Genomic DNA, 21,421 nt, shown 5'->3' with positions numbered 1-21,421 from the left:
ATCAAAGACAGATAATAAAAATAAACAGTCTATTGCAGAAGGGGAAGCAGTCACTGGTCTGCAGCAATTCTGAAATCTTCCTGGGCTCAACTATTGCCAGGTCCTCAAGCTGGAGGTAGGGAATGTTCCTTGATTTGACTCCAGTTCCGTTCCTTGGGAATAGCTTTCCTTACCACTGTTCTTATGACTCTTGGCTCCACCTTCTGAGAGATAATTTTCCATGATCCTTCTTGGCCACATCCAAAGGAGAATATGCTCTTCCTGGAAGCTGTGCAGCTTCTTCGTCCCACTATCTGCCTGCAGAATATTGGGACCCTAAGGTTTTCTTTTTTAATAAAATTTTAATTGAGAATACTTTTACATTTTCACAAAAGTTGCTAAGATAGTACAGAGTTTTCCCATATACCCAATATCTAGTTTCTCCTATTATTAACATCTTACATCAGTATGGTACATTTGTCACAAGTAATGAACTAATACTGATACATTATTATTATCTTAAGATCTTTTTTTATGGCTCAAACAGTCACAATCTCATTTAGAAAAAAAAGTCACGGTCTCTTTTAATCCAGACCAAGGTGCTTTGGAATTTAAATTTCTCTCAAAAACTTTTTAAAATTTTTTTGTGTGATTCAATTAGCTATGTGAGATGAGAGCTGTATCCACAATAATTTTCAAGTCATGCCTCCCTCTCTCTAAACTTAATTACAAATAGTTTGGGCATATCAGTCTTTGTGGAACCTAGTCCTTCTCTTTTTCCTGTGAGCCATTTTGTCCAGATTAAAAAATATACTGGGTGCCACCTTAATCTATTCAAAGGTTTACAAAAGAGTATGATGGTGATTTTTATTTGATCTTGGTCATGAGACTGGATCTTATTTAGCATCTTAACCAGCCTTTGCAGCCTTAAGCATTTCTCAAAATTTTCTTTTTCTATTTGGAGATGAGAAACAGTTCTATTTTTCAAATTTGCAAGTCTTAGAATTTCTGGAGTCACTCTTTATTCTTTCATCTCTGCCTGCAAGCAGGCCAATCTTTTGGGGGGGCGGCTGGGGGATCTCCATTTAGGCCAATTCTTTCTTGAAAGACCTTAACGAAGGCAGCAGCCAACTTATGCTGATAATAGTCTGTGTTGAAATCTCTTCACCAAAACCACATGTTCATAAGGTATATTTTTTGACTTCAAGTTATCACAGGTGACAGTTTTATCAAATATTTGCTATTAGATCACGGGTCTGAGGTTGCCTGCAATGGCTCTGCTCCAGCCTGCAGGTGGTTCAGATTTGCTTCTCTGCTCTCAGTCAGCACCCAGGGCGCTTTTCATGGCAGAGGGCGGCAATGCAAAAGGCCAAGCCAAATCACACAAGCATGTTTTAAGCTACTGCTCACATTTTATTGGCCAAAGCTTGTCACACAATCAGACCTAGTCAACGGAGGAAGGAAAGAGAGCAGATACTTACGTGACAATACAATCTACCTCACCAGACAAAGGTCTGGCTTTAATTATTTGTCATTCAGGTGGTCACTAAAATGAAGGGGAGCAGAAAAGGGAGGGATGTAAATATATTTAGGGAAAACATTTTTTTTTAATATGCTGCTACTGAAAATTCTAATCCTTTATTTCATCTCCCTTGGATGTAAATATATTTAGGGAAAACATTTTTTTTTAATATGCTGCTACTGAAAATTCTAATCCTTTATTTCATCTCCCTTAAATAGCTCCTTTCCATAAAAGACCAGCTGGGAACACACTGCCAATACTTAATTTCTGAGGGGAGTGCAGACTCCTGAGCATCGCTCCTGGATGCTCCTCAGCGCTCCCTAAGGGCCGCTGTCTTACTTTTCACTAGCTCTCTTCAGTTCCAAATGACGCAGAGATTCCTCTTTCCGGCCCTGCTATCTCTGCCACAGATGACAGTTCTCTTTTACCAGCCTTTTCTAAGGGGGAGATCCTTCTGCCTTTTAAAGAATTTACAATGTCCTGATACGTCTCCACATTCTTTTCTGACCTTGGGCAAGAGGGGAACTGAAGGCAGAGTTGCTCTGGCATGGTCCTAACCGTCCCATCCCATTCCTCACTGTCAAAGTCAAAGGTCCTAGCACCCTAGATGTACCTTCGCAGCTGCTCCTCCTGGGGTATCGGACAACAGGTCCTAGCCACACTTCCAGTCCCTACATTTTTCTTGGCGTCCTCCTTTCCTCCTCCCCACTGGCTCTAGTTCATTCAGTCCGTCATCTCTAGCTTGGCTTCCTGCACCAACCTTCGAGCATGGCTCTCCCTCCAGCCTGCCCACCTCTCAACCACTCTCTCCGTTCGGAATGATCTAGAGCGATCTTTCTAGGGTGAAAATGTGATCTTGTGGCTCTCTTTACTTAAATCTTTCAATGTTTTTACATTTTGTCTTTAGTAACTAAAAGGTGCTTTTCCATGCATGCCCCTTTTTGCTCCAAAATATTCAGCTTTAGTAAAGGGTCAAGCTTCCTGTACCCATTCAGACTTCCACACCTCCAGGCCCCTGGACACAAGTGAAATGGCCCTGGCCATCCTGCTGGACAGGACTACTGGGCAGCAGAGTAGGCCCGAAAGCCTAGCCCCACAAGCTTGCCCCCACCCCCAGCTGGCACCTCCCACACCACCCCTGACCTCCCCAAAGGGAGACATGACCACTGACAGAAATGTAATCAAATGGCCGGACACATGACATTAGCTCCACAAATTGTGGAACTTAAGTCCTGCACCCACTTGATCCTGTCTCTGTGGGATCGGAAGTAAAGAAAGAGCTGCTGGAAAGTCAATGGAGAAGGGAAAAAAAATTTTAACACTCAGGAAATTTGAAATAATTCTCTTTTCTAGGGTTTCAGAAACTGTAAGAAAACAATTCCTGTCTGAGGTAGGAGTGGACGACCTCAGGAGGTACCTCCTTAAGATCCTCTGGCAACGGTCCGGGGAGGTGGACCCCTTCAGCACTCCTCCTGTTTCTCATGTACGGGCAGAGCCGCAGGGACCCCGGCATGGTCACAAAGTTGGTGGCGCTGCCAGGAATACCATGAAAAGTCACGTGTACTCATGAACAGATCCCTCTTTCTTGGACAAAATCACTGCTCTCTTTTGAAATGATTTTAATCAGGGTGTTTTTGTTGTTGTTGTTGTTGTTTTCAAGTAACAAACATATCAAATTTACTCAAGCAAAACAGTGTAGTTATTGTAAGATTCTGGGCTATCTCATAAAACTCAAGGCCAAGAAAGTAGGCCTTATGAGTAACTGAAATGAGGAATTGGCTACTATACTAAAAATTGAATCCAAATCTGAGCAGTATGTGTTACCGTTGATGTTTTCATATAATTATTAACACTATTGGCCCAGGAGACCAGATGCTGGACTTGTCAAATACCAGCTGTATTCACCACCTCTTTCTCCCTGAAACTGACCCTCCTACCACTTTCCTTGCAGGAAGCCAGCATGTAATTTTTCCTGCACATGGCAGCCCCTGGAGGAATCAGATGAGGGCATATGATCCAATGGCAGTTTATCCTTTGCTGGCCAAAAACCCGTGAGGTGGATTAGTGCAAAGGTGTCACCCCAATAGTATCAATGGTAGTTAGCCAAGCCAGTTATTTTGGATTGGGAAATATGGAAAGATTGGCCAGTGAGTAATAAAGGTAAATAGAACTAATTTACAGAGAGATACAGATGCCAAAGCTAAGAGCCCATGCTGGCTCACATTGCTGGAGACAGTCATAGTCATTGGCTTCTAGAAGTGTCTTTCCCAGTTCTAGTTTATAGGTACCTGTATTAGTTTTCTGGGGGCTCCTATAACAATGTACTGCAGACTAAGTGGCTTAACAACAGAAATTTATTTTCTCACAGTTCTGGAGGCTAGAAGTCTGATATCAAGGTGTTGGCAGGGTTGGTTTCTCCTTGGCTCATAGATGGCCATCTCTCCCTGTGTCCTCACAGTGTCTTCCCCCTGTGCGTGTCTGTGTCCTAATCTCCTCTTTTTATAAGGATACTAGTCAGATTGGATTAGGTCCCATGCTAATAACCTCATTTTAATTGTCTCTTTAAAGACCCTATCTCCAAATACAATCACATTTGAGGTATTGAGGGTTACTCTCTTTTTTTTTAAGTGACTTGTGTGAGTCTATGCAATCAAAAGAGCCTAACAAACTGTATTAAGGACTCTCTGTTATAAGTGGCAGAATACCTAATTCAAATGGCCTTTAGGAAAAAAGGGAATTTGTTGGTTTAAATAACTGAAAAGTCAGGAGTATCACTATCTTTAGACATGTCAGAGTTCAGAACTCAAATAAGGTCATTTTATCTGTCAGGGTCTGGCAGAAAATAGATGGCTCCATATAACTGTTGGGTTTTTTTGGTTTTTTTTTGGTTTTTTGGTTTTTTTGTTTTTGTTTTTGTTTTTGTTTACAAAAGGAGTACTTACAATGATGAGGGCAGAGTTTAGGAAGATTACAAGACATATTGAAGTAACACAGCAGGTAATTGTGGGACATTGTTATCATCTCTAGACAAGAAGGAGCAAAGCAAGAGTGGTTACTGGAACCCGAAGACAGAGAGTTGTATGGAAGGGTCCCCTGACAGGAGCTATAACCTTTAGTAAAGAGACAATCAGCCTGAGGAGACCCAACAGAAAGGGACTGGAAAATAAATTATCTTATGTGACTGACCACATTAGTTAGTACTCCCACCCGGAAGCCAGAGGAGACAACAGGTTGATAGAGTCCATTTAGTCAGCTAGTAACGAGGAAGAGAGAGAAGATCTGGGGGCAAGTTGAATATACCGAGAACCACCGTCAAGATTTGGTCTCACTCACCATCTTCTGTGTTGGGGTCTTTCTAAGCAGAGTCTCAGCTCATCACTCTTACAGCTTGGTAACCTGTGGGAAGAGAGCTTCTCTTAGCTAGGTTTTTCCAACAAAAACCCAGAATTTAGTCTCGTTGGCCTGGCTTATATCACCATACCATCTCTGAATTAATCACTGTGGCCAAAGGACAGCTGAGGAAGTCATGACCACCGAATATCCTTGGAGCTAGGAGGGTGGGGTTAGCCCCATAGAAACACATAGTGTAGAGTTGGGAACAGTGGCTCCCCAAGGGAAAATTCAGGTGTCGTTAACAGAGCAAGGGTGGGTACATAGAGGCTGGATGGGCAAAAACAGCACATGTACAGTACATTACCCAGACTATTCAGAGTCCAGTCTTTGGTAAATATGTAATAGCTGATTGCATTAATTGAGCACAATATGTTTCGAGAATTATTCATGACACATATTCGGATCTCAATAAACAGTTGCAAAAATTTCTTGGAATATAAATGTTAATCCATAGACAGAATTATTTTACAATTGACTGAGATGTTTCTGAATCTAGAGGATATTTTTCCACTTCCGGTCTTTATAGTGATCCTTATGAATGTTGACTTATGATTATTAACTTCTTGTTTGTAGAAATCTATATTTACACCCCAAACACTGCCCCTTTCAGTGTACTGAATTATTTTATAAACCCTGTTTATTTGCTTTCATTAGACCACAGTCTTGAGAATTTCTGGCTTGTTTACACACATCACCAAATATTTTTTTAGACTCGTTTAGAAAAAGATCATTATGAAAGAGGTAATAAACTAAAGTAAGATTAGCGAACAATTTAAATTTAACTGTTAATAAGGCTTCTTTGTTTCTGCCCGCTACAGATGACTATCAATGTTGCTAAGAGCTGTTTACTAAACTGATAGAAATGAATATTGCCTTTAAAAAGTCAAGCTGCCTTTATCTGATTTCAAATGTGAGCTTGTAAAATTAATGCTTCTGATGTTTGCTTGCCATTCAAGCATAACTTTTCTTCTACCCACACCTACTGGTTTTTTTGTTCAGCTCCAGCAAGTTTTTGGCAGTAGTTCTGTCGATGGCGCTTTGGTCAAGAAGCCCTGACAGTAAATCTTAAACAACATTTTGCAGGGAGTAGGGGTCAGATTGGGCTGACATTGCAAATCAAAGAATTTCCAACGTATAAGAATCATCATTTTTAAGGTTTTAATGTCATTGAAAGTTTCAAATAGAGAAACGTCCCCTTTATGTCTCCCATGTTCTGGAGAGAGAGGATTTCTTTGATTTATTTCTTAAATATTTATGCAGTGGACAAGAGAAGCAGAGACCCCCACCTTAATGGGTCTTAAGCTCCTGTGAGGGGTTCCCAGATACATGGATGCTGGGGATCATCATGGTGTCTGCAGGCATGCATGTGTAAGTGCATGCAGTGTAGTGCACCTTCTGTCCATTCATCCTTGCACAGAACATGCCAGGGAGAATAGGAGAGAAAGCCTGGAATTATGAAGCATCTACTCCTCCGTTATCAGTGCCAACAAAGGCAAGCAGCAATGTAATCAGCTCCCCAAATCTCACCCATTCACTTTTGGAATACATGACACACAGCAAGAGTAGATTTAGCTTCATTCTCATCTCTTACATAGATATTCCCATCTGTGGAAACCCTGCCTCTTTTATTAAGCCTTTCTGATTATTCCAGCTCAGAATGTTCTTATTGTCTCCTTTTGGTCAACTTCTGTAGTACTTAGACTTAAATATATTGTCTTTCATAGTAGTATCTGATTTTTAGATACCTCCCTATGCTCCTTGAGGGTGGGAACCAGATTTAATGCTTTTTTTTATATCCCCCACGGCCTGTATTTTGGGGTAGAGCAGAAGCTCTATAACTACTGACAAAAATAACAGGAACGCTTTGCTCAGGTTAATATTAAACTTAGTTTGCATTCTCACCCAGTCATTATGGAGCCATTTGTGTAGGGACAGCCTTGAACGTACCAGTAATGAAATAGATCTTATCTGGTAGCTGGAGGAAGTAGACCAAGCCAAATAAAAATCTAATAAATTGGGTCAAAACTGACCCAGAGAACATCAGAACTGGAAGAGTTTATACAAACATCATTTGGTGCACAGCCTCTTAATTTCATATAAAAGAAACCAGGGCTTTTAGGGGTTATGACTTAACCAGGGTCACATTGGGAGTCAACTAGATGTAGACTCAACTTTGTGTTTGCCAAGTCATCATAAATCATTTTTCAAACCCTCTTTATTGTTCCTGGCATTGTGTCAGGTGCTTTCCATATGGTAATACTCTTCTTCATTTAATCTTCACAACCCTTCTGATCTGGGAAACAGAATAAGTAGGAGACATAATATTAAGAGATGCGTTGCTATTTATTGTGGGGGCTTATTAGCAAAGACCAAAATTTGTAGGGAAGGGTAGGCTGAGATTCAGAACACAGAGCGAAGCTGCTGTCCACAGGTAGAACTGCTTCTTCAGGGAAGCCTCGGCCCTACTTTTAAGCCCTTTCAACTGGTTGAATCAGGCCTACCCAGATTATCCAGTCAACTCACCTAAAGTCTACTGATTATAGATTGTCATCACATCTGCAAAACACCTTCACAGCAACACCTAGAATGGTATCTGATTGAATATATGGGGAACTGTAGTCTAGACACTTACACACTAAACTGACCATCCCAGGTACTGTTATGCTTAACTAGTTCCCCAAGTCACAGGGCTGCAAAGCCGGGACCCCAGGCCCATGCTACCTGTCTCCATGGTCTGTATCTGAGTCATGCAGTTTGTAGTCTCTGTGTGCAAACTTGAATGATTTCTCATACTGCTCTGAGCCCCAGAGTCTTCCCCTTTTGAAATACAGAAAATCGCATCTGTGGCACAGGGTTGATATGTGAATTAAATGAGAAAAAGTGAGTTATTAGCACCTAAGAAGAGCCAACAAACGTTAGTTTCCTTTCCTTCCCTTTTACAGTACATCACACTCATAATCACAATCACACACGTGTGAATTGTGCTCCCAGTTCATACCAAAATTAATGTCACAGGATGGGTCCTGGCTCAGGTATGGGTTTCTTTCTGAAATATTACATAAATATTGCAATTTCAAGGAGTAGCAAAGCTGTAACTTTCTCCGTGAATCCTTGGGTGTTCTTTCTGATTCACCCCATTTCCCTTTCCTGCTTTGACTCCTATCTGCTGGAAGATTGGTTTACTTTCTTAGCCAGATAAAAGAGGACAAATTGGCTGATTCTGGCTCTTGCTTTTTTAAATTTACTTCTCCCTCATCAGAATTCAGATCTCTTTTCTAAGAAAGAAGTGTTTCTGCTTTCATGCAGTAAATGTAAGAAATGATCTTGTGTGTTGACACTTTGTGAGCATGTTCCCAAATGTCACTTCCTACTACTTCCAAGAACATTGAAGGTTGTCTGCAAGGACAAGAGGATTTGATATGTAGGAATTCTTTGTCTTCCTTAACTTGGGTAAGGCAAAATGGAGTTGATTACCCCTGCTATGCTCTTGAGATAAGGGCAATCGCAACCAATAACCAAGTGGTACCACCTGATATTTTTCAGTTTACCTTTTATGCCCATACCAGAAATCAACAATTTTAGAAGATATTCATGGCCTTGACATTAACTTCAAATGAAAACATTTCTTCTCGTTGGAAAGTCATAACTGCATGTTTTTCTGTACTACCAACCTGTACTTCCTAATTGGGAAGTAGATATTTATTGAATGCCTCGCTTGCCTCACCCTTCCATCCCTGAATTCATCTGATAGGCTCTCTTTACCTCATCTAGGTGCGGCTAGGGGAAAAGTATACTATGAGTCTCAAATATACTAGGTGTCTTCAACATGTGGTCCTACCCACATGAGCCCTTTGTGCCATTTATTTTATTACCCTCCCCCATTCTCTGCTATCACTATTCCAAAGATCTCCCTAGGTCCTCCTACTCAATTTCTGCCTCTCTACCATACTCTCAGCATATGATCTTGCCAACTCCCTTGCACATAATTTGAAGGCTAGCAGACAGAAACTCCTACAACTTCCTGATTGACCACCTCTTGCTTTCCTACTAAAACCTTCCTGTATCAGCCATGTTCCTTACTTTCCTTCCCTCTCAGAAAAAAAAAGGATATTCTTTCTCTTATTCCAGGTAAGTCCCTCCATTTATCCTCCTCTGCCCAAAAATTCTCTGTTATTTCCTTTCTTGAATTTTAGACTTTTTTCTATAGGATCCTATCCAACAGCCTTTAAAGAGGTACAAGTGTTGCTTAGAAAGAAGGAAGGAAAGAAGGGAGTGAAGGAGGGAGGAAGGGAGGGAAGGAAAGGAAAGGAAGGAGGGAAGGAGGAAAAGAAAGTAAGGGAAGGGAAGGGACGGGACGGGACGGGAAGGGAGGGACAGGAAGGGAAGAGAAGGAGGGACAAACCCCTCTAGCTGTTATTCTGTCTCCTCTCCTCAGACAGGCTTCTCAGGACAGTTGTCCTCATGTCTTCAGGGGCTCAGCTTTCACTCTCTATGAACACACTGCAATTTGCCTTTTGCTCCCACCGCTAAAGATGCTTTTGCTAAATTTCCAGTAATCTCCCAATTACCAAATCCAATGGATACTTTTCATTTCTTATCAGACTTGATGATTATGGGGCATTTGATGCTGTCTTCTTGAAAAAACGCTTCCTGATTTCCAGGACATCCACGCACACCTGGTTCTCTTTCACCTCCTGACAGATTCTCATCAGGATCCTTCACTGACTTTCTCCTTCAACCCGCTTCTAAGCCTCTGTCTTTACTCTTGTTCTCTTCTTACTCTGTACTTTCTTCCAATAATGTCCAGGCCTTACCAGGACTTTAATGGCTCCTTTCTCCCCGTGTCAGACATCACTAGAACCTACCTAAGTTGCTACAGCAGTTCCCTGCAGCCCAGAGAACATCTCTAGGCAACACCTTTCACTCACTGCTTAGAACACTTTTCTCTTGTTTTATCTCCCTCTTATTCCCTGGAACGAAGATCAGTACTTTCTGAGAACCCTCTTTGCATGCATGACTTATTTAGATGATCGGCCAGGCTTTCGAAGCTACTGTAACAAGAACAAAATTATTAATGCATGACTCTTTCAACCTTTCCCATCCTCCAGGCTTCTAAAAGGATCCTGACTTTGCAGGTTTCATTTCTTCTCTTCCTCTACCCTTTAGAGAAGCCTCTTCCTGCCTTGCCAGACACATCTTTGGAGATTTTATAATGTAGAATAAGGAGGAAGTGGGAGGGAGATAGGACAGGAGATGGTGGGGCTAGGAGTCGGGGGAGGCTTTTCAGGACGTGGAGGGCTGGAAGAGAGAGAAATCAATGAGAAAGAGAAGGAGGTCTTAAGAAGTATTTTAATTGTCTATGTGTTCATTCAAAATGGTAAAGCAATGCAAACAAATAAAATAACACATAATTTTGGTAGTATTTTTCGGTTTATGGTGGGCTTTCTTTGATGACGATTCTGCTCTAAGGTAGACCACGGGGTTTCCCAAGCATACCACTCTTTTCCCCAAGACTCCAGATGGAACCACCGTGGATTCCCCCTTGGATACCACTCTGACAGCAGAGGCTTCCCCTTTTGCCTCGAGGCCAGCCTAAGTGGGAGGAAAGATCCGAGCGCTCTTCTGGTCTCATGTATGAGGCTCTGGGTTCCGAACCAGAATCTCCAGGTCAGTTCTCTCTCCTGAGCTCCAGACCTGTCTGTTGAACTGCTTGCAAGACATTTCATCTAGATGTTTCACAGAACCCTCACATTCAACATATCCCAAACTTATCTCTTTATCATCCCTCCTTCTTAATGTTCTTTCTCTTATATTTCTCACTAAACGTTAAGTTTCTCTTATGTTTCTACATCAACCTCAGCTGAGTCACTTAATATGGAAGCCTGGTTGTCATCCTTCCCTTTGCTAAGCCTTCTCATCCAGATGGTCACCAATTCTCCCTATTTCTTAAATATATTGACATGCTGATCCTCTGATGTTTCCTGAACTCTTGAAGTATCTAATTTTCATGTCATGCCATTGAGCATCCTATTGTCTTTCGTGTCTTTCCATTCCCCACCTGTGCTTGTCTGTTAAACATTAAATGGCACTTAAACTTCATCTCTTCTTAGAAACCTTCCTCGATTGGCCCAAGTGGACCTGATTACTTTCTCCTTTGTACTACCTTGAGCTTACAGGTATCAAGGCATTTTTCACAATGTACTGCAATTATTTTATTTATTCAACTGTCTCTGGTCCTAGACAATGAAATCCTTGAGGGAAATCATTGTATCTTATTGTCGAATCTCTGGCACCCAGCATGGTGTCTAGTTTCTAGTAATTGCTCCACAAATAAGCATTTATTAATTACATGAACGAGTGAACAATAAAATTGTGAGGTTGTCAGGAATCCAAACAAAAGATAGGAAAGATGGGCTTCACAAAATTAAATAATTTGCCCAAAGTTACACAGCTGCTAAGTGAGGGACGAGGGTGTGAACCTGGGCTGTTCCTACAAAGCCCATACCTTTTTTCGCAACAGTCACACCACTTCTTAGCTGATCAAAGCTCTTCTTACACTTTAGACATTTATGTATAAACTTTGCTGATAGTGATAATGTTGTGTCTCCTTATGGTGACATTTTTAGGGCGTTTTCTTGGAGGTGTCTAAGGGATGCAAGAAGCATTTCAATTGTTCTGTTTTCATTGCATATTTTTATGCTCATATTTGAAGTTTCTCAGAAAATTTAAGCTCTTTTAGTTTTTTTTTAATTAAAAATTATTGGGGTGACAAAATTAAAAAATTCAAGCTTTTAAAGCCTTTTCTTCTACATTTATTTGATAAATCCTAGGAAGTGATATTGTTGGAAAGGTCAGAATTGGAATCCCTCAGCTCTACCTGTTGTTATTCATGGAAGGCCAGCCATCAATGGGCACCCTGAAGCAAAGGTAGGTAGAAGAGTTTATTTTAAAGAAAATTTAAGGGACACAGTAGAGCTCTATTTACTATACTCAGCAAGGACCTCCCTGTGGATTCCTCAGAAGCCAAGTGAGCAGCCACTGATGCCCAGCGAATCCTCTTCTGGATCCACTTCTGAATCTCCGTCCTGCCCATCTTCTGTTATTGCTGCCTGTGGCAGTGTGGCACGTGATGTCTGGACATAGTATCTCAGGAAAGAAAAAAGAAACGTTTGGCGGTCTACACTCTTTGTGGGGGAAAAAACAGTTGGTTCTCCCCTGTTGGATGGTAGAGAATATGTAAATCAAACCAATGGTGGTTTTTTCTTTTCTTTTTTTTCCTCACTCTTTCAGAATTTCTCTTTTATTTCATCTGATAAGAATGTGTCATAATATATGGTCATTTCTAGTCATTTAAAAAATTATACCACTTTCCTAAGTAGTTCAGGGCACTTACATTCTCTATAAGCAAAACACAGAGATGTGGCCGTGACCATGGATCAGAGTCATTGAATTTTAAAATAAGCAAGGAACTTATGGCTCCTTAAAAAACCTTCATTGCCAAATAGGCATTAATCTTTCCAACATCCAAGGAGACAGGTGAAAGTGTACACTTTGTCAACACCATTTTAATAAACTATTTTGGGGAGAGCAGTCAGCAGCTCACTGACAGATGGACTACTGAGGGAGGAAAGTAACGGAGATTCTTACTAATTTGTTCCACCAACATTTTCTAAGCACTTTCTAAGCATCAAGTACTGTACTATGTGTTAAAGAAACAGAGAATAAAAAAAAAATCTGGCCTCTTCTCTTAAGGCACTTACAGAATAGTTGGCCAATCATAGCAGTTATGTACTGAATGACGAAGGCACTGAGGCCATTGGAACACTCTGAGGGGCACCTTGTAGGATGGAGATGAAGGAAGACTGTCCAGAGGTGGCACCTGGGCTGGGTCTTGAGGATATATAGGAGATAAGCCAAGAAAAATATTAAAGCGTTGCTTCCTCTGCCTTTAATAAACAAAGGAGAGAAGACAGGCTCATTCAGGAGACAGAGAATGAGCCCCTTCCCTGGAAGCATTTACCCAGAAACCTCTTGCTCCCAACTGGGAACAGGCTTCCTAAGAATCCAGACAGGACAGGTCTTTACTCTCCACTAAGGCCAGCCATCATCAGCAGTTCAATAGCAGTGTTTCCCCCAAGCTAGGGAGAAACTACCCACATTGCATAGCTGTGCGATTGTGTACCCAGTGGGCAGGGACCAAGTACACAGTCTCTCCCAGCCAGTTGCTTCTGAAAATTGCTTGGTAAATCTTCGTATAGTGTTGACTCTTCTGAACTATTGCTTAATAGTAATTGTTTGACGCTCAATAAATATTTACGAATAATAATTACAATTAGGCTCCACAGTGAGGAAAAAACAAAGCAAAGAGAAATGGAGCAGAGAGGAAAAGTGAGGGTTCAGGAAGAATGTGAAAGAAGTAATCATTGATAGTAACTTATTGAGTACTTAAATCATCACAAATCTTGAGCTTAGCACTTATGTCTATTATCTCATTTACTATTTACAACGACCTACGACATACATTATTATTATCTCTGTTTAACAGATGAGGAGACTGAGGCTGAGGCTCGGAGAAGTTGAGTGACTCTCCTGAGGCCAGGGTGATGGTTCTGACTACAGACGGGGGTTCTTATCTGTTATATGTAACTTCTGGTAAGAGAGGGAGATGCCTCGGGTAGAAGCTTTAGTAACAGTTCTTATCTGAGCAAGAGCAGCAAGAGATGTTGCCCTATGTTTCGATAACTAAAGAATGAAGTTTAAATCTTGCTTGGGTAGCCTAAAAAAAAAACCTGTGGACCTAGCCACTGTTAGATGATCCACGCAATTTCTCTGGATATTCTGGATCACCATTGTCACCTCTCCTGTCCTGCCCTACCCGCTCCCCCACCTTGATTATCCTGATCTTTGAATATAATCCTTTATATCTATTTTAACCATCAACCTCCCATGAATGGCAAATGCATGTATACTTTTGGGGTGCTTTGGCTTAGCAGGAAAACCAAGGATTAGGATCTGGTGTCTAATATATGATATCATAACAAATGCCCACATGTTGGCTTAGGACTTCCCATTAGATATGAGAAAATTTATTTTTAATAGAATCATTCATGAATGAGTTGTGGGTGGCTTTAAAAACTTTAGTTCATCAATGTGCTTTGACTATCAGATTGTCAGAAGTCCACTAGAAGATCCGTTTAAAGATTAAATTTTAATGTGTTTGAAGAGCTCTGCTTTTGCTATACCTGACCTAGTCATGTACATTTATGATTCATTTTATGCATCTAGGAGGCAGATGTTCTGTCTTATTTAACCTGCAGATAAAATGTTGCTGAATAATCAGTAACATTTTTTAGAATAAGTTAATGAAGATCAAAATGGTAAATGAAAATAAAGAAAATGTACCCCCATGTCATAATGTTTATAAACATAAACTTAGCCTGTAGTTAAATGCAATAAGATTAAATACAATAGGCTACTTTCTTTCATAATTTCTTATGTGGGCCAACAATAATGGCTACTTAGTTGAACGAAAGTACTGATTAAGAATGTCATTTTAAGCATCAGATTTAAAAGTGCATATTTAAGTTACTACCATCAATCATTGATTCATTGAAATAATTACTGAGCCCCTGCCATATACCAGGCACCATTCCAGGGAGTAAGGATGCAGTAGTGAAGAAAACAAAAGTGTTCCCTCGTGGAGCTTACAAGTCTACTGGAAGGAGACCAAAATGGCCCCTCAAATACACGATGTGTCCAGGGTGGAGAAAATTAAGCGAGGCAAAAGACGAAGAGAGTAATGAGGTGGTGTTCTTTTAGATGGGGAATCAGGGAAAGGCCTTCATGCTGTGGTGACATTTGAGCAGAGACATGGAGGAAGCGAATACTAGAGTCATGCAGGAAACTGAGAGGACGACGTTCCAGAACACCGGAGCCATGTCGTAACTGAGAGAAGAATATTCCAGGCAAAGGGTAATAGCAAATACAAAGGCCCTGCAGTAAGAGGCTACTAGTGTGTTGGAGAGACATTGAGGAGGCCAGCGGGGAGATACTTAGAATTTAAATCCCAGTTGACCATGCATATATAAACTTTTTCATTTTTAATTTTCTAATAAACTGGCTAAATAGAAACATCTTTTTGTTTCACTCCTTACTAAAAGTCTGTTTCCTACTTGGGGTAAATAATACATTATCAACTTATTTTAATTTTTTGTCCTTTTGTTTATGTCTACTGTGTCAGGCACGTGTGGGCGCAGTTAGGCAAGTAACAGTGAACATCTCAGACATATTTCAGCCTTGATGAAGTGTGCACGGTTGAAGAACTTGCATTCTTTGAGATCTTCATTTTCATGATATGAAATGGGTAGACTTAGGGGCCAGGATTAGGACTCTAACTAGGAAGAGGGGTGGGGGAGTACAGAGAGGGAAGGTAAAGCCCAGAAGGTAGAGAAAATCAGGAAGGTCTTGCAGGCAGACAAGCTCAGACTCTGAGGAGAAAGAAGAGTTAAGGCAAGGAAACCTGGGGTCATGGAATCTGAGACTCCCCAGGCAAAGGCACGGGAAGGCAGGAATCCTAGTGAAACATTTCAGTCAGCTAGGAGAGACCTGTGTAAAAGGCAGCAGGTATCCATAGCAAGAAAGGAGCTGAAACAGCCTGTCTCTGCCAGTAGGACTCAAGGTTTGGCGCGGAGCATTTCCAAGCATTTTTGTCAAGTCCCAAAGGACAAGATCTCAATTTTTCTGTTGCGTCCAGGCCATGAGTTGAAAAGGTGAAGGCAAGAGTTTGACTGCATTGTTCACAACAGTCTGAGTTGACACATATTAGCTGAGTTGAATTGTCCACATCCTGACTACCTGAACTGGACTCAACTGCTTTCTAGCACAGTGTCCTCTGGGTCCCCGTGAATCTCCTAGCCAGCCATTGTCAGTTGTTGCTCATGTCTGCGCCCTCTCTCCTCCCCGATGCCCCTGAATAACAAGGATTATCATTGTAGAAAGTGCCAGAGCACAAAACAATAGCGGTTTTACTAAATCTCTGATATCAACTGAACTTTTTTTACATGTCTGCTTCTTCTAGAAGAAAATCCAGAAAACTTTAATTTTAATTCACATATGAATGATCAAGAATTTTTGTTGTTATTATTTATTCTTTGGGATCATCTTTCTATTGCCTTATTCATATTTTTAAAATAGGCACTCTTACTCTTTCTTCCCCATACATGGATACATATATATTACATCTTTCACATAAACAGTACATCATGTAACTCTACATATGATTATGCCTTATATACATTCATAACCATTCTTATCTATTAAATGAAAATAGCATTCAAAATATAAATCAAAGTAGAATGTGACTACTAGACTCTGGGCTTTATATAACACAATGTAAAAGAAATCTGATAGCTGACATTCATAAAATTAGGTGTTCAAGCCCTACTGCATGGTTCTTGGTTGCCATGGCAACCTAGTGTATAGATAAACTCTGAAAAGATGGAAAGAAGGCCAGATACTCACACTGACTTAACAAAACTATCTTATTATAAGGGCAATTTCATTTACCTTATTCTATCCCCTTCAACAAAAAGTTTTAATGAATATTTTAATTTTCTGGGTTCAGAAGTTTTTCTTATAATTTTTTTCTAAGTAAAAACATAATCCTACTCTATACAGAAAACTTGATGGACACATTTATTCTTTTTACCTCTTAAAATCGAATCCTCTAAACCTCATGCTGAATGACTGCATGCAATGGAGATCACTCTATCTCAACTCAAGTTTCAGACAGCATCAGCTCTGTAATAACAGGCATGCTCAGACCAAAATAGGCCTTGCCCTTCCTCCAACATACCTAGTACATTCCACCTTGTCATCTATGCCCAAGCCCTTCTTTTACCTAGCTGGCTAACTCAGCCATCATTTCTAACTTACTTTATCCTCTTCCACCTTCTACTATAGAAGCTGGAAATGCTAAATGTCCTCTTTCCTAACTTCCCTTGCAACTTGGGTCAATCATGTGTCACAGTTAAACACTTTGAATGTCGTCACATCTGTTGTACTGCTATTATGTTTTATTTCTAAAAAAATTAGAGTAATTAGTATAGAAATGTGGATTCAATAAAATGTCATTATGGGGGTTTCGAGCCAAAAGAAGAGTAGTGTTAGTTTCTAGTTTACTTGGCTAAATTAAAAGTTTTCATCTGAAAAACAGCACCGATTCTTGTGAAGTTGTTAAATATTTCCTTGATTGTTGAAAATGTTTCGATTTCTTCTCCCTCCCTCCCTCCCTCCTTCCCTCCCTTCCTTCCTATTTTCATTTCTCCTTCTTCAGTTTGCTGGAGAAACGAGGAGGGAGGTATGATAATTTTCTGACATCCTACAAGTAATGGAAAGGTTTAAGTCCTCTCCTGACAAATTTTGGTGACTTTACTTCATGACTAGACGCCACATTTTATTTAATTGATTAGTATGGGCTGACACCAATGTGCTATTAACTAGTAGACATAAAACTCAAGATTTTTTTTTTACTTGTATTTCAGCAGATATCATTACAGGGATGTTAAGGTTTGGGTTTTTTTTTCCCCCCCAGAATGTGCTTAGGGGGTTACCAAGTCAAATCGTCCAACCCACAAGTTGGTTGAACTTTAGTATACAAAGTAGTAGCTATAGATACTGAAAGGGTCACTTAGAAAGGCTATGTACACTTAAAGACACCTGTGATTAACACCAGAAGGAAAGAAGGGAAACCCATTGACCCTCAACACTATGAACAGTTTTACTTCTGGTTCCTAACAGTCAAGTGTAAACCAATGTCAAAGTAAAATGTCTCTGAACAAAAGAGTTATAATGTAGCAATGGCTGCAGTGGTCACATCAAGCTCTCCCTTTGGATAGGCAGATGATGTTTGATGCCTTTGCACATTTGACCAATTTGGTGTAATAATCAATACTTTTCTAAATGTTCTTTAAAAATAGCATTCTTTAAAAATAGCATTCTCTGAAAGATTTCAACCCTGGCATTTACGAGGCACATCGGTTTCTGAAAGGAAACATGGTTGCATTTGCTGCACGACACTCGTCATGTGTTCGAGCGTGGGACAGTCTGGGACTCTGTGTTTTATATGTGCGCTTTTAAAGCCAAACTCCAATCCCAATGTGACCATTTTTACAACCAACAAATGAAGAAGCATGAGCAGAAAGAAGGAATGGGAAGAAGGAAAGAGCAGCTGGAGGAATGTAAAGTGGGAGAGAAGGGCACGAAACGGGTCAAATGCCCATTCCTTCCCACTGGTCCGGTTCTTCCAACAATTCGAACATACACAGGCCCTGTGCCACACTCAAGTGTATGTGGGGGTCTGGGCGTGGGAGCGTGGGGTGTTCACAGAAGGTGTGACCCCTTCCCTTTAGGTGGGGGAGGCTGACACAGATAAAGAAGCCTGCCTTGGTCAATGTTTAACTCGCTCTCTGATAGTAACAGAACGGGCGAAGATGGGGGCAAGGACATTCTGACGGAGATGGTGAGATCTGAGCAGGGTCTTGAATGATGAGTAGCATCATGACAGACAGAGATGCACGGAAAGGAGTCAGCCAGATGTGGCAGTGTGGGTCATTCCCGCGGAATGGCAAATGAACTAGCACTCTCGGACCACAATTTACATGGGAGCAATGACGATCGAAGGGGAAAGCCAGGCATGGGTTAGACACAGGCTGAGAATTTCACCCTTTTTGTCTGCCTGGAAGTTGGTCAGTAAGGTCTCTGCCACAGCAGTGGGAAGGAGAATAATGTGAGCAAAGGTCACAGCTTCTGGGTAAAGCCCAGCCCTGTCCTTTCTCCACAGTCTCAACCTGAGCCCCTCTTGTGGCAAATAGTACCGAATGCACCTTCACCCACTTCCTCTCTCTATCTTCATCTCTGCTTCCACGTTCTTCCTGCAGTAGACACCTATTCTCTTTTTCTGCCCAGGACCCTTGCCTTTTTCTGGGGTTGGTACCCTTTCCTGGGGAGCTCTTCCTCCTTCTACTCCACACATGTGAATCTCCTGGGGTTCACCAGTCCCAGCACTCCAAAGCCCTGAGCACAGCCAGTTTGTTAGCAGTCAGTGTGGTATAAGACTCAAACCAGTCCTGAAATTTGTCACACTGGACGTAGGCAAAGAGATTTAGTCTCTCTTTGGCATTGAAGGTACAAGGTAGAAGCTGCTCATAGATGAAACTGGTTTAAGAGAAGAAGCAGAGATGAGAATCCAAGATGGCCATGCTTAAGTCCCCAGTTAAGTGTTCCTGAGGTTCAAATGAACTCGTGTACTTGCCACGGAGACTTCCAATAAATCTTTTTCGTTTTTAGTTAGGATAGGGTTTGTCACTTGTAACCACAAGGTTCTTAACTAAAAAGATGTCTGTGCTGGTTATTTCCCATGTGCTGAGAAGTCCCTCTATCCCTGTGCCCACCCTGCTCTGTGTCCCAAAGACTGACTGTGTGGATTGCATCCAGGTGCTCCCTTGCCATCCTGCTTCTGGTTGGGTTTGGCCAGTGGGAGTTACGAGCAGGAGATGGAGGGAGGAGAGTGAAGCTGGGTATTTGTTTCTCTGGTTTGGTTCTAACCAGGCCCCTACGGTTTGCCTGCAAGCCTCTCGGGAACGTGCAGCTCCTGTCAGGGCCCTGTCCCAGTACCTCTCCCAGCTTCGGTAACTGTTCCCTTCCCCTGTCCCCTCCACAGAAGTGTAGCAATGGCTCCCGGTTTTGACTAGCCTAAAGTAAGCCACATCCTTATTGCTTTCTCTAAATCCTGCCTACAACTTTGCAAAGAGTCCTTTTCTTAAAATCGTCTCAATTACTCAGAGAGTCTTTTTCTCTAGGGTTCTGACTGCTACAAGAAGCCAGGTGACTGGTGGGGTTGTGAATCTTTCCTAAGCCAGGACTCTTGAGATCTAAATCATAAACAAACTGCTAAACATCCTGGATTGTTCAGTTTTGAAATGAGAGTTCTTAATCTACCATTATCAACTGACTTTAGCCTATAGGAGGCCTACCTTAGCCCAGGGTCAGCAAATCCAGGCCGAGGTTCATGCATTCCTCTTTTCTATACCCTCTATAGATTCACTAGTGAGAGTCGATCAATCACAGCTCTGTCCACTGGGCCCAGGCACAGTAGTCAGCACCAGTCCACTACGGGCCTTTCCAGCATTAACCCCAAAGCAGAACCAGTCTGTCAGTCCTGTGCCTTGTCCTGACATCTGCCCTGCCCAGGACATGTCCTCACGACATAGGGACAGCCAAGAATCCCAATGCCATACTTCCAACTAGAATCCTTAAGCTAGAGCCCTACGGGGGTCCAATCTTGATTTTCTGGGAGCAATTTCTGGAAGCAGAGTCCTGGCTCAGGCCATTGGTCACTGCCAGAGTGCTTTGGTCATCCTGGTCATTTATGCCATCTTAAACAACCTCACCAAGACATAGGTTACATGGGTGAGACATCAGGAACTTCAGTGAACATTAGGAAACTTGTTGTTGAACTATTCAGCTATCTAGCCATTCATAAAATTTCATAGTCAGCAGCCCCAAACTTCTATACACCTTTGACAAAATACTTTTTCTTTTTTTCTCCATTTTCCTGCTGCATAAGCAGTGTCTCATACATGACCCTTAACAGCACTCACCCAGCATGGCACACGCCATAGGTTTATTAGTCTCCCAGGGCTGCTGTAACAAAATGCCACAGATTGAGTGGACTGAAACAACAGAAATTTATTGTCTCACAGTTCTGGAGGCTGGAAGTCAGAATCAAGGTGTCATCAGGGCCGTGCTCCCTCCAGAGCCTCTCAGAGGGCATCTTTCCTAGCCTCTTCCCAGCTTCTGGTGGCACCAAGCATTCTTTGGCTTGTGGCAGCCAATTCTGATCTCTACCTCCATCTTTACATGGCATCTTCCTTTGTGTGTCTCTGTCTTTTCATGTGGCATTCTTTTTTATAAGGACACCAGTCATATTGGCTTAGAGACCACCCCATCTTAAGTAATTATACCTGTAAGGACTATTTCCAAATAAAGCCACATTCTGAGGTACTAGATGTTAGAACTTCATGAGATCTTTATACGGGACACAGTTTACCCCATAACAATAGGTGTACCTGAGATTGGCCACAACTCCCCAGATATTAACCAAAAGCCTAAAACTTTCTCTCTGATTCCAGAAGGCAATGTTGGAATGCAAGCGAGGATTATGTTTCTATAGAGATCATCTTTTAATTTTTTTGAAAGAAAGTGTCGTAAGTATTATTAACTCAAAACTGAGAGACATAATGTCTTGTGGCAAAAAAAAAAAAAAAAGGCACTACACAAAGATCTTTTTTCAAGGCCTACCTTCCCCACTACCAGTAGTTGACTTTTATTATTTTATTAATAGTAATACTTATAATTTTATTTTAAAAATACTCCTTTGTACAAAATCAAACTCAGTCTGGCATTCACTTTACCTCATACGTGATTTTCAAAATCATTCTCAAATTCCTGCCCGAAAACTTAAATTAA

General features: G+C 41.3%; 1 protein-coding gene across 2 annotated transcripts in view; it reads right to left on the bottom strand.

Moving 5' to 3' along the window:
• DNAJC5B (DnaJ heat shock protein family (Hsp40) member C5 beta) overlaps nt 1–21,421 on the bottom strand; it is a 183,410-nt gene that overhangs the window by 89,777 nt on the left and 72,212 nt on the right. Inside the window, exons 5-6 of one of the 2 annotated variants that reach the window (XM_039841766.1) lie at nt 4,835–4,897; nt 174–297 (exon numbers count right to left, since the gene is read on the bottom strand). The exons of the other annotated variant lie outside the window; for it this stretch is intronic. Coding sequence (XP_039697700.1) covers nt 174–297; nt 4,835–4,897 — 187 coding nt within the window. The remainder of the gene's footprint in view (nt 1–173; nt 298–4,834; nt 4,898–21,421) is intronic. 2 annotated transcript variants of the gene reach the window in all.

This window comes from Pteropus medius, unplaced genomic scaffold (assembly GCF_902729225.1).
Source record: "Pteropus medius unplaced genomic scaffold, Ma_sr-lr_union100, whole genome shotgun sequence".
Lineage (NCBI taxonomy): Eukaryota > Metazoa > Chordata > Mammalia > Chiroptera > Pteropodidae > Pteropus > Pteropus medius.
This window is presented reverse-complemented; position numbering and strand designations above follow the sequence as displayed.